The sequence below is a fragment of the Cricetulus griseus genome, chromosome 9 (genome assembly GCF_003668045.3).
Source record: "Cricetulus griseus strain 17A/GY chromosome 9, alternate assembly CriGri-PICRH-1.0, whole genome shotgun sequence".
In the NCBI taxonomy this organism is placed as follows: domain Eukaryota; kingdom Metazoa; phylum Chordata; class Mammalia; order Rodentia; family Cricetidae; genus Cricetulus; species Cricetulus griseus.
The window spans coordinates 860110-874150 of NC_048602.1; the positions used below are offsets into that span (position 1 = coordinate 860110).

General features: G+C 47.4%; 1 protein-coding gene across 1 annotated transcript in view; it reads left to right on the top strand.

The window, feature by feature from the left end:
* LOC113837174 (zinc finger protein 536) overlaps positions 1–14041 on the top strand; it is a 251204-nt gene that overhangs the window by 72826 nt on the left and 164337 nt on the right. Inside the window, exon 2 of the mRNA XM_035449240.1 lies at positions 5903–6058. Coding sequence (XP_035305131.1) covers positions 5903–6058 — 156 coding nt within the window. The remainder of the gene's footprint in view (positions 1–5902; positions 6059–14041) is intronic.

Here is a 14041-nt window from a genome sequence, read left to right on the forward strand (position 1 = left end):
AAGGGTCAGGCTGTCGGGTATTTACTGCTGATACAAGCACACACCAACAGCCTCTCCCCCATTCTTTGATGGATAGGACTACTTCCAAAGTTGGTATACGCCAGGCATTGGTGGTGCATGCCTTTAATCACAGCACTCGGGAAGCAGAGGCAGAGGCAGGCAGATCTCTGTGAGTTCAAGGCCATCCTGGTCTATAAAGCTACACAGGAAAACCTTGTCTTGAAAAACAAAAACAAACAAAGAAAAAGTTGGTATAAACCTAGAAGACTTTGACCAATTTTTTGGGGGGGTATTAGTTGAGTTTTTTATACTTAATTAAAATATAGTTATGGGCTGGAGGGATAGCTCAGCCATTAAAGGCTAGGCTTACAACCAAAAATAAAATATAGTTACACCATTTTCCTAACCCTTTCTCTTTTCCCTCCAACTGGTTCCCATGCCCCACCCACCCCCACTCTGCTCCCTCTGAAATTTTTTTCTCTCTCTTTTTTAACTATTATTGCTGTGTGTGTGTGTGTGTGTGTGTGTGTGTGTGTGTGTGTGTGTGTGTGTAAATGCAACCTCCTGAGCCTGTTTAATGTTGATTATCTGTGTACGACTTTAGGACTGAACACTTGGTATTGGATAACCATTCAGGGGGCTCATGCCTGGGAAAGACTGATTCTCCCTCTCTCTGCAGTCCTTAATTGCCTGGAATTAGAACCTCATGAAATTTCCCCCATCCATGTTGGAATTCCAAGAAGCAGTATCCTCATTTAGCTCTTTTTTAGGCAGACACACTGTTGATTTCTCATAGGAGTGGCTTCCCTGTCATATCTAGAAGACCTAATCTCACATTGTGCTTCCCAGTCCTCTCACCCTCACACTCTTTCCTCCCCTTCTTCCAAGGGGTAGCCATAGTCAATTCCTGACCATCTCTGTGTTTTAATGTCACCAAAGTTTATCTCCCATCCCTACCAGGCCAGCCAGGTGTCCTGCATTGTGATTCTACCATTTCAACTTGCATAGCACAGTGCTGAGGCTGGGAAGGAGTTAGGGTGCTTGGCACAGTCCTGTGCTCATGTTTCTTCTTCCTTCATTGACTGGAACCAGTCACTGGGTGTCAACTTAGCACAAGGGACGTTGGGAAATGTAGTCCATGAAGTACAGTACACACTTTGGTCCTCCAGTGTCTTCAAGATGTACCCCCTTGCATCTTATTTTGTTCTAGGGTGAGTCCAGGGTGGGTGATTTGAGGCAGTGGGCAGAGACAGCTAGGGATGGGCTTCAGCTCCTCCAGCATCACAGCACCACAGGGAGTCAGAGTTGAAAGACCTGGGTGGTCCAGCCATCTTTACTCCCTCTACCCCGAGAGGAAGGAGCCAAGTCCAGAGAGGGGCGAGGGACTTGCCTAGGGACAGCCAGCCATACAGAACGAAAAGACCCAACCCCCAACTCATTTCCTAGGAGCTATCAGGGGAAATGTAGGAAGACCTGTGGGAAAATTCACCCTTACCATATAAAATCATTTTATAAGCAAAAAACCTAAATTCCAAACATACTATTTGTGACTGAGGTTTAGAGTATCATGCACAAGGTGCCTGTGAATAAAAAAGTGATCATGTGTCTTGTACAACCAGATAGCGATCCTCAGGGCTGATTTCCGACAGAAAAGTGTTATATTTGAAGTCAGAGGACCAGACTTCCTGAGTATTAGCCTTGGATCTTCAGTACCGCAGGTACGGTTCCCTTGACAAGGATTGCATGACCTCACCCAACCATCCTAGGTTTAGAACAAGCAAACGGAAAGCAGGAGACATGGTTTCTGACCCTGAGAAGATGAAATTAGGAAGGCCTGTTATTTGATGGCTTTCCCCAAATAACACATGACTGAAACACAACTTGAAATGACACGACCTCTCTCCTTACGTTAACCAGTAAGCAACTTATAGCAGAGGCCTTACATACCTGTGTCTGAAATTCTGAGGCGGTGGCAAGCATGGCCCGTGCCTCTCAGGAATGTTATTGGCAGCATCTGTCTAAGGCATTGCTTCGGAAAAGATGGTCCTGTGTTATTCAGAAGCATTGAGAAATGATACAGAGTTCACAGGCCCAGGTCCCATGTCATCAGAATGCACCGTGGTCAGGGGTGTGCTGTTATGTCAGGGGGCAAGTAGGGCTATCTGTCCTTGCTAGAGGATCACAGAGGGCCAGATGGCAAATTCCAACCTGTCTTCTTGACCACTTGGAGAAAGTGTTTGATAGCAGGGAAAAGACAACCTGCAAGTTGAAGGAGAAGGAAATAAAGGTCGAAGAACACTGAGATGGCTTAGTGTGTCAAGGCTCCTGACAGCCTGATTTTGATACTCGGGGCCCACAAGGTGGAAGGGAGAGACTAATTCATTCACGTTGGGCTCTGTCACAGGCACCTTGTGGGGCACACACACACACACACACACACTCCGAAATAAACACACATAGGTAATTTTTAAAATCTCTTTGAACCATTTGATAACTCACTAACCAGTTGACAAATGATCTCGGAGACAATTTTATCACGCCCTTGGAGTAGCAGCTTTCAGGGTCTTTACTACACCTTGGCTGCCCTTCATGCAATGACGGTGGGGTGTGGCAGGACCAGTGGGCTGGATGTGGCCCAGCAGTGTGGCAGAGGGACACTGTGAGCACTTCTCTACTCTGTGCAGAGTGGGCATCAGAAGCCACATGTGTTCCAAAACTTGTGGTTGAAGCAGCTCAGTGTGTACATGCTAACTACCACCCATCCCAGGACAGGTTTGGACAGGATTCATCCACAGAGCCCCATGTGTGTGCACTGGGCAGAGACTGCAGAACTGTTCCCAGACTTCCTTGCGCTTGGCTTCCCGCCTCTGTGGACACTTCCTGGGACCACCCACCATTCCTCTCCATTGTGGCCCAGAGTTTGTTTTTCCAGAAGGATTAGTTTAAGAGTAAACGCCATAGGCCTGCTGGCCCTCCCGGAGAAAACTCTTTCTGTGTAAAGTGAAAATTAAACTCTTAAATCTGCGAAGAAAGCTGTTTATCTTACAAATTTATTCCTTTTATTGGACCACACATATCCACGATAGAAAGATAAAAGGGAAACAGATACGGGCCATCACTCAGAGTGACATATAGCCAGGCCTAGGTCATCACAACTTCTGTAAAGCCTTCCAGACTGGGGTGTCGCCTCTCCCCGTATTTATCTAGAATAATCTGAGCGAGTCCTCACCAAAAGCTCCTTCAGAAACAGGCTCTTCCTCACCCTGAGCGCACCTTCTGTTCCATGTTGATCTTGCACACTGGTGCCTTGCTGGAAGAGGCTGCTGGGGTAGATCGTGGGAAAGAGAGCTTGAAGGAATTTTCTTTAGAGGTCTGCACCTGTCTGACTCCAGCCTGGAGCTCGTCCTGCCTATAATTTAAAAAGGTGGCTGCTGACCTCCAAGACCTAAATCAGGGCACTTGGGGTGTCTTGACTTGTCTCCAGGTGGCACTCGGCAGAGTTTTAATCTACTCATAGTTTCTTAAACAGACCCGAAGATCCTAGGAAAAGTAAGGCTGGAGCTTGTGATGGGCAGATGGGGAAGGTGGGGGTGCCAGGAGGAGCACAGAGAGAAGGCACTTGAGCTGTTTAAATTCAGGTGGACTGTATGCAGTGTTGCAGGCCTGTCTTCCTGTCTTCCTAGGCAAGAGGATTGTGAGTTCAGGGCTAGACTGAGCTACACTGTGAGAGTCTGTCTCAAAAGAAGAAAGGGAGAGGGACAGAGGGAGGGAGGGAGGGAGGGAGGGAGGGAGGGAGGGAGGGAGGGAGGGAGGGAAGAGGGAGAAAAGAAGGAAGGAAATAAAACCTAGGTGTGGAGAGATGGCTGAGCAGTTAAAAGCACATACTGCTCTTGCAGAGGACCTGAGTTTGGTTCCCAGCACCCACGGCAGGCGGCCCACAGCCACCCATAACTCCAGATCCAGGGCATCATTTACCTCTTCTGATTGTCATGTGTAGAGGCCCCTAGACAGGCACACACATACATATCATTGGAAATAAAAACAAATCTTAAAACAAAAACAAAAACGAAATTAAGAGCTAGAGGTGTGGTTACCTAGCACACATGGCTCCTTCCCCACCAAAGCAAAAGGGAAACCCTGGGGAGACTCAGCCTTCAGTTGATGAATGACCCCCCAGGGAGACAGTGTGGGGGGCTGTGTGACCCAGCTTTGCCACACTTTCTGAGCTTCCATCCTTACCCATCAGTCATCTCCGGGTGCTTCTCATGTTTGTTGGAGTTTCTACAAATCTGGTGCTCAGTGTGAGGTGACAGGCTTTGGGTAAGAGTTTTGGATCTGGATATAAACCTAATCCTCCCATTTGTAAAACTCAGGAGTTAAAAACCCTCTGAGTAATTGTACACTCCCTATGGGTCTTCCAACAGTGACAGGGAGAGTTGGGGTGGGGTGGGGGGAATCAGATTGGAAGGAGGCCTTCAATGTACTTTTCTGGGGTGGTGATCTGCTCACATATGGTCCAAATGCGGGATGTTCCGAGCCAGGGCGCTTGCACAGTTGCTGGGAGCCAACATCCAAATAAGAATTAAGTGTGTTTGCCTTCATCTTGTTCATGGTCTATAAGTCTGTCCCTTTCGGCCATTAGCAGAGAACACCAGCAATGGATGTTGCAGAATAAAAGCAATTTGCATTTTCCATCGCTTGGAAGGTACAAATCTTATTTATTCTCAGCTCAGCAGAACTCACAGATCTGCTCATTATCTCAGAAGGTTCCCTTGTTCTCTTAGTGGGATTTACCACAAGGCCTGGAGGGCAGGCTGGAAGCCATGGCCGAGACCCTTCCAGCCTCAGGGGCTCGGGGTGGGAGGCTAGGGAGGCCTCTGCTGGGTGAGGTGCCAGAGATTTGGGGGGGAAGTGAATGTAGAGAGGGTTCTCTTGCCTCCCTTCCTCAAAGGCACAGACAGAGGCTCAAGGCCTGCCCCACTCTGTAGATGTAGGCCCCGAGTATTGCAAGAACACACCCCGAAACACTACATGTTTCCAGTTTTATTTACTATTATGTCCTATCATTTCTGTGCAAAAGGCAGCCGTATGTAAATTTTATTTACATACCACTTTCTAATGGTTTGGGCTACATAACAAATAACAGCAAGATGGAAAATTTGTATTGATACTTTACGGAGGGACTTCTCAAGTCTCGGCATGGAGATTTAAATGCAGTGCTCGGAGTTTATGGGAGTTGGGAAGCTGAGCTCTTCCGCACATGACTTTGAGTGTGTCACTGTGTGTTTATCATGGCTAATTGTGGAACTGAATTTCCATCCTTTTTCTTCTTCCTTTCATGCAGTTCCACCAGTCAGGGACGGGTACAACTGTACAAGGAAGCAGCCATCGGTTTGGGATAATTTTCTTTCCTGTCCCAAAATAGCTGGGTGTCTGCCTGTCTCGGGGAGTCAGCTGAGACATTTCCCGGCCCCCTTTGTGACTGGGCTAAACTGCAAATGTGATTTTTGATCCTAGAGTGAACTTTCCAGCTAGCCTATATTACAAATTAATCAAATTCCACCAGTGCCCACATTTTTAAACTTTTAGAAAAAAAATATTTAATAGGAACTAAGCAAAAAGAAGGAATCAAACCAGCTGCTGACACAGCTGTTTCTTCTCTTGTTTAATTCAGTTCAATATAAAGGTACCATATGCTGCTTAAAATGATGATAGGAAAGATGAAATAATTTAAGAGAATAACAAGAAAATACATGAATTGTCAGCATTCTGTCAGATTCAAAGAATGAAATAGACAGGTGTAGTATTGACATGTTTAACTTTGTGTGGTGTTAGCAGTTTTGGTGTGAACAACTTCTGACATGTGCTGAAGTGATGCGAGAATATTTCTCATCCGCTGCAGACATCGGCGAGGAGGCCGGGAGAGCTGCCGGGGGCGTCCAGCAGCAGGCACTGCTTCGAGACAGGAACCTGGGCTCCGCCTTGAAGGACTGCCCGTACTGTGGGAAGACTTTCCGGACTTCCCATCACCTTAAGGTCCACCTGAGGATACACACAGGTGAGAGAGATCTAGGTGTGTCGAGGGTACCAGTTAGAGATGAAGCCCCAAGTCCACAGCTGTGTGCATCACAAACACTGTGTGGCACTCAGGCCTTTGGTTGCGGTTTTCAAGCAGCCTGAAGGAAGACAGGTTTATTCTGGATTGTAGATTTAGTTCATAGCTAGATGGCTCCCTTGCTTTTAGGTCAGTGGCAAAATAAAAACAGACCAACCACTCTGAGAAGAGTCCCCAAATGATGAGACAGACTGGCCCCTGGCCCAGCCTTGGGGCTGAACAGGTAGAGTCGTCCTGTTTACATAGGGCCTAGGTAGTTTACCACGGTGTTACCTCAAGAGAAACCTTGAAGTGCTCGCAGGCAAACAGAGAAATGGCTGTGGGGACACTCTGGCCATTCCTCTTGTCTAAATCACTAGTTTCTTGCAGCGAGGCCATCCTTTTAGATCTTTGCCTTGCTCCTCAGCAACTGTTCCTTTTAGCCTTTCTGCTAGTTGCTTGTGTATTGCCAATATATATATATAAATCTATCTGAGTCATGGACACCTCCATTTTCTTTGATTTTTCTCCTGACACTTTATCTATTGGAGTATGAGCTGCTGCAGAAGATAGACAAATATGCCATCTATTTTAAAAAATAATTGTGTTCTATTTCCCACAGAATCAATAACTCTGCTCATGGATGGGCAGAAACAACGAGTGTATATAAGTCTTATGTGTATCAAAAAATGAGGAGCTTATCCCCCACCCCGGTTTCTTATCTGGTGGCCCCAAATCTGACACCACAAGGAACCCTGGAGATAGGTGACTATTTCCTCACCAGCAGCCTGAGCGTGGTGAGCATAGTCACAGCCTCACCAGCCTTGGAACATGTTTCTCGGGAGTCATCGAAGGTGACATGCTAGTTACTTATCTCATTGCCAAAGCAGAATAAATATAAGGGAGAGAGAGGGAGAGAGAGAGAGAGAGAGAGAGAGAGAGAGAGAGAGAGAGAGAGAGAGAGAGACTTGATTTGGCTCCTGCTTCAAAGGATACAGCCCCTCCTGGAAGGGAAGTCACAATAGCAGACAGCTCTGTCTTTGGCAGAAGGGAGAGTTTGTTCCCACCTCAGCAAGTAGGAAGCAGAGAGCTTCAGCCAGAAGCAGGTCCACTCCCACATGAGCTAGCTACGCCCTATGTCTCAAAGGTTCTGCAACCTTCCAGAACAGTGCCATCAGCTGGGCACCAAGTGTTCAAACACCCGAGACTGTGTGGCACATGCACATACAAACCATAACAGAAGGACGTTTTAAGTCTGTGCAGTGAGTCCCACTGATCTCCCCAAAAGCTTTGCTGCAATCCAACCTGCTTCACACTCCTGGCCCCATCCTCAGCCCTTGTCTTTTCCCTCGGCCTGCAGTGCAGAATGCCCGTCCCTGCTGTAGGGCCTTCTCACGGCCACTGGCCTCATCTCGGGGACTTAGCTCAACTATGGGACCGCCTCTCACTCTCCCTAGTGAAGATACGTCACAGCCCCTGCTTGACTTTGATGTTAACGTAACATGTTGGGCAAAGCCTTATTTTGCTCCATCATTCCTTACAGTGGATATCATTCCCACCAAGCAGAACCTTGGACTTGTGAGGGTCATCAAGTGTCCCATTTTTATCATTGCTATTTCCATAACCGGGTTCCTGAAAAGAGGTCCTTACACCTTGGCAGGAGTGGGTGGGTACTGAAGTTATTTTTCCTACATTCATTTAGCAATTTGTGTGTGTGTGTGTGTGTGCGTGTGCGTGTGCGTGTGCGTGTGCGTGTGCGTGTGTGTGTGTGTGCGCACGCACGCGCGCACAGCATGCCTGTGGAAGGAAGTCAGAGGACAACTGCTGAAGCTGGTTCTCTCTGGCCATGTGGTTCCCTGGGATTGAACTCAGGTCTTCAGGCTTAGCAGCAAGTGCCTTTACTGTCTGAGCCATCTCTCCAGTTATAGGGACACACTGAATTTGCGTGTGAGGATGCTGGCATAGGGGAGTGACCCTTTTCTTGTTATGCTCTGTATAAGGTGGCATGGGAGAGCCAAGTCAATAAGGAATGCCATCGCTTGTCTAGGAGACATGAGAATCCATCGGACACCATGGCATGGCTACAAGGGCTGCATTCCTGGGGACCTCTTCCCTGAGAGGAGAGGGGACCTCTAAGCTGCATCTCGGCATCTCTTGCTTCTTGCTCAACTTCCTTTTGTCTCCCCGACACACATCTCTGCAGCTCGCACCCCATCTGGCATCCTCAAGCATTTGCATTTTGTAATTGTCTTTCTCCTTGACTATATAGTATGAGTTCCATGAGAGCAGAGGCTTCTGTCTGTCTGTCCAGCTGTGTCTCAAGGAGGGTAGCAGAGCCTGGTTCTCAGGGAAAACAAAAATTTACCAAATGAGCAAAGTAGTGGTGCATTAGGGAAAGTAGCCAGGCTCCTGGGGAATCCTCACAGACACCTTGTTTCCTCAGCTTACACTAACATCAACACAGTCATCTTCCTACCCAGCATTTAAACGGCAGTGGTGGTGGTGGTGGTTAGAGGGCATCAAGATTTTCAGGACATGGAAGCAATCTGTGGGGCATTACTGCTGGGCAGTGCATGGGGGCGTGGACTCTAGACCAGGGGTATCCTGTGACTGATTTTTAGCTCACTTGAACTTAACCACCCTGGGCTGGTTTGCTGGGAAGAAGTGGCTTCCTGTGGGTTAAGGGTGCAACTTGGAGCAAGGGTCAGGAAAGGTTCCTGCTGCCTGTCAACAAGGAGATGAGAGTGACTTCCAGGGTCCACACCCCCCGATTGCCAGGTGAGGAGACTTCTGCAGGTCTGGTGAACTGCCGGCAGCCGGCAGATGCTGTTTCCTAAGGCTTTAAACTTTGAGATACTTTAGTTTCTTACCCCAACAGACTTGTAAAGTTTGGGACACAGGGAGAAGCAAGACAGGGCCAACAGCAGCAGCAGCATTCCAGAAACTTCCTCCATAGGGAGAAAATGAAAGAAGCCATGGAAACACCACATTTTCACCACCCTGCCCCCGGAAGCAGCATTTGCTGGGTTTAGAAAAGCAGAATAGAAACCAGATAGAGATCAATTTTCTTTTTATCTAAGAACAAAGAGGTTGAAAAGCACTTACACTTGTGTGTCTGAATAGAACAGAGAGTGTTACACGTTAGAAACCACCAAGGTAAACACCCATCACCACAGTGTGAAAGTGTACAGGACACACATAATTAAAAAAAAAAATCAAAACCAAGGTAGTTTGTTAATACATGATTTCATGTTGGGCTCAGGCCGTCGAGCTGGGGTGAACTGCCCTCCACTTTGCCCCGTGGGTGTCCATGTTTCTAAATGGCAAGGCTGGAGGACAGACGGCCATGCAAAGGAGAGGGCACGTCCAAGTGCCATCTCTTAAAAGTCTTCCTGTAAGGGACACATATGAGAGCATTTAAAAACCCAACGTGCAATGAATACGGTTTAATTGGCTTGGCTCTAGGAGGAACCATTCTCCGTATTTTTCTATCGTACTCTATCTTTATTAGAAGCCTTGATCGTGTGACATCGACTGATAAAAACCATTTTCCTTTCTTTTCTCCACTGCATTAACTTAATTACTGCTCTTCTTCTCCCAACACCTGTTTATTAGAGAGGCGCTGAGTGGAGGCAGCATTCAGACAGCTCTGAACATCTGGGGGCTGAGAAGAGCCGGCAGGTAGCTAGGGGAGGTGGGGTGATGGGGGCTACCGTCAGGACCCTAGAGTCCCTAGCGTTACTCCGCTCCCAGAGAGTCTCCCCAACCCAGTCTGGCTCCTGTTAAGGCAGCATCCTTGCCACCCAACTTGGAGGAGTGGGAATCAGGGCATTTCTGCTGTGGGGGATTGGGACTTGGTGACCTGGTCACCCATGTCTGGACAGTTTCCCTTCTATTGCTCAAGGGCTGTGATTTGAATTCGGATCCAGTCAGCACAGCTGGAAGGAAGCAGGAATCAGAGTTCTCAGGGGACGCAGACACGTTTGTGAACACTGGATCTCTGTCAGGGGCGGACTGTATGGTGATGGCTGATGATGGTAGAAAGGCCGAGGCAATGTCATGAGTTCCAGGGCAGCATGGGACTCTAAGGAAAGAAAAGTATAATGGAGCTGGAAATTCCTACCAACTAGTGAAATTGCAACACGGAGCACATATTTTATTTTTACGGCAATGGAAGTGTGAACTGACCTACTGACTGTCACCAGTAGCACATGAAGCCATGATTGGAACTCTAAAGAACTGTGTCATTGGGTTTCTTTTCCTTTAGTAGTGGGGGTTGAACTTAGGGCCTCCTGTCTACTGAGCCACAGCCATTTAAGACACAGTTCTGTTTATCTTGTGTTTCCCATGTCCCTGGATTTCATGGAGAACCTATCAAGGGACAGACCTCTTGCCATCTGGGTCTGTGTAAGTTCACTCCACCATGTGACATTCTCATGGAGGCTAAGTTGACTAGTAGATATACCTGTCATAATGCATCTCCATCATGAAGGGATACCGTACCAGACGGAATCAATAGGAAATTGGCTTATGCCACTGCAGAGCCTGGGGTGTCCAAGATCTGCAGTTGGTTTTCCAGAGACCCAGGAGAGCCAATACTGTACACGCCCATCTGAATCTGATCCAGTTGCCTGAGACAGACAGGCACTCTAGCTCAGAGACAGCCAGGCAAAGAGAGTAAATTCCCAGCTTCCTTCACCAGATTGGAGGAGGCCCACACACACGGGAGAGCCATCTCCTAAATCTAAAGAGTCCAAGTTAAATCTCCAGAAACTCTCACAGACACACCCAGAATAATCCTTAACTAAATATTTGGCCATGGCAGCTCCAGGTCAAGAGAACGTGTAACACCAGTGGCCGCAGAGGCATCTGCTAGCGTTGGGTACTAACATGCAGTAGGTAGGAGACATGGCTGCCACCGAGACTGGCTCACCATCCCAGCGTTGGCCATGTACACACAGACTCCGTTCCTTCTCTTCTATGCCTCCCTCCCTAAGATCACCGTGGGACGTTGGGTGTCAGAGAGACACTCAGGAGGGTCACCTATATCCATGTGCTGGATGGGTCCCGGGGAAGCTGAGGTGTGTGTTTGCCATTGAGGCACCAGCCCCAGTGGGTAATGAGTGCTTTGCGGGCTGCGGACCAACAAGTAAGCTTCACTGTGGTGACTTGTCTGCCCGTGGATCCAGACCAAAGAGCTGCGGCCCCTGCTACGACCATTACAGAGAAATGTAATCAACAACCCCACTTGCAAAAAACTTGGAGGCCCTAAAGTTCAGCAACTAATTAAAAATAAATCTCATTAGTTTAGTTTCCTTCCCCCTCTCAAATTATGTGGGTGGTTTATTAATCTGGTGGTGATGTGCTTTGCACACTGGTTCTCATCCCCGAGTAGGGACCTTTTCACAGGGATACTGGGCATGAGGATGGTTGTGGTTATGCAGGGGGCTCAGCTGTGGTCAGGTGGCCTAGGCCTCAGTCTCTGGGTCACACCTGCCAGCACCGCTGCCTTGCTCAGAGCGGCTTCTGTAACATAGCAGCTGAGACTGGCTGGCCGGGGTACAGGGAGGCCCCACCCTTGTCCACAGTGTCCTTTGTCGTGAGGCATGAGGTCCCCTTTCACACTTAGAGGATACTAGGAGAGCTCTCCTTTGTAACCCTCAAAGGGGGTTAGATCCACAGGGATAGGAGAGCCGTCTGGAGGAGGGGAGTCACCTTGCTGGGCTATTGGGCTATCTGTGCAGCAGGACAGCCACTCGCTGGTACGTTCTCTGAGCTTCCCGTGTATGTATGGCCCAGTGCTCAGCTCTGCACACAGTTTTGCTACTGAGTCTCCCAGCACACTGGTGACCTGAGTTCCTCCTACCACCCTGTTGCAGGAAAGGAAACGGAGGCTCAGGGACTTGCTGCTCTCCAACCTGTGGCTTCCAAGCTAAAGTGGGCTATTCTCCTGAACTGTCATCTTCGAGCGCTTTCCCTTTGTCAGCTCTCTGCATTGATAGTACTCACTGCCTGGATTTCATGCTTGCTTTAGGGAATTACTACGACGTTTCTTTGATAGAGCGTGTCTACACCACAGCCTGCAAGGAGAGCAGGAAGTGGCTTATACTCACAAGTGGTGTGGATGCCACCCCCAAGTAACCTAACATGAAGTGCGAGACATACGGCCTCTCCTCTCCTAGCTCTGACTGGAACCAGGCCAGGGATCCTTGACCCCGTGTGCCTCAGTTTCTCCACCAGCACATTGAGCATAGGGAAGTATGAGGCAGGGGATGACCACTGTAGGCTCTTCGGGGGCTCAGATCTCTGGAAAAAGTTGCAGGGCAAGGTAGCTGCCAGTGAGTATGAGCGTCTCTTTGCAGGACAGCACTATGGAGATTACTCTCCCCTCCCAGTGGTGTCCTGAGTCCCGCCTGCTAGGGATGCCAGTGGCTTTCGTCTGCCTTTGCCCACATGAGCTAGCCAGCTGCCGCAACACACCACAAACACAGAAAGTTCCATGAACACCTGTCCCAGAACAAGTTGGATTAGATGGGGCTGCTCTTTTCTATCTCCTCCTCCAACGGGGAGTGGGGAGTGTCTGCTGTCATCCTTCATCCCAGAACAGCCATCCGAGCCAAGACAGGAAAGAGGAACAATGTCTCCAAAAGGAGACATCTCCCTCTTTCTTTTTTGTTTGGATCTAAAATGCCGTTCTTCTGTCTCTAAGACAAACTAAAAGCCCATTTTTGTTCTCCCGTCGTCCCTCATGGCTGCTCTTCCCGCCTTTAATGACATCCCAAACTTTGGTGGAAAATAATTGATTGAATTTAAATTTCCTTAAAAGTTTAAGAGGTAATGTTACAGTATAAATTTTCTAGCAAACACTAAGTAGGGAAATATCCATTAGTGAAATTAACTACAGTTTCTAGGTAGCTAACAACGTGGCGTATACAGTAGGGCATGGCTAATGAACACTGCAGTGGGTGATATTTCATTATACAAATTAATGCTCACATTTTAATGGGAAAGTCACATAATGAATCTCGGCTTCAGTGACAGCAATTAGAGACACAGATTGTCCCCTTCTGGACAAGGCAGTGTTTAGCAATAAGCAGCTGTGTGAAAAGTCTTCAGGTTTACAACGTATATATGCTTTGGGGGAATTAGTGTACAATTTATATTAATGTACTGAAGCTTCGCTGCAAAGGCACCACCGTATTTATCTCTCCTGGTATTAACTAAGTAAAGACATGTAAGAAGACTAAATAAATATCCAAAAGAGATTGCAATGCTGGAGAATATTCAGTGACTCAATTTAAAAGTGAAAACCCTTTTAGAAATTTAGCAAAAAAAAAAAAAAAAAGAAAAAAAAGTAAGGCACTCAAACCACTTCTCAAAAGAATAGCAAAGGTGTTTCCAAACAGAGTGCTGTGTATCTGTATATACATATCTATTTATTTGTTTGTTATTTTGGAGAGGTGTTATTGGACTCTTGTCCTGCATACTTATAAAATAGCTCCCCAGGGAAAGTGAGAGTTCCTGTGGAATTTTGAGATGAAAAGTAGTTGTTGAGATAAATAAAAGATCTGGGTATGTTTTTTATTCCGGATATACATATATGTATACATGTGTGTATATATGTAGATGTATGTAGATGCGCGCGCGCGCGTGTGTGTGTGTGTGTGTGTGTGTGTGTGTGTGTGTGTTATTCTGGGTGTAGTTGTGTACACCTGCCATTCCAGCACTCAGGGGCTGAGGTCCGAGTCACATGAGTTCAAGGCCTTCATGGGCTACACAGAGAGACCTTGTATTAAAAAATTTAATACGGCCATGGAAAAATAGGTACAAAGTAGTGATTAAACCACCACCAGTCACATACTTCTAAAAGCTTCCAGTCTAATGAAGAGGAGGAAGTTATCAATGAAATTCCAAAATTGAATATATATTTCATGCTACACACTGGTG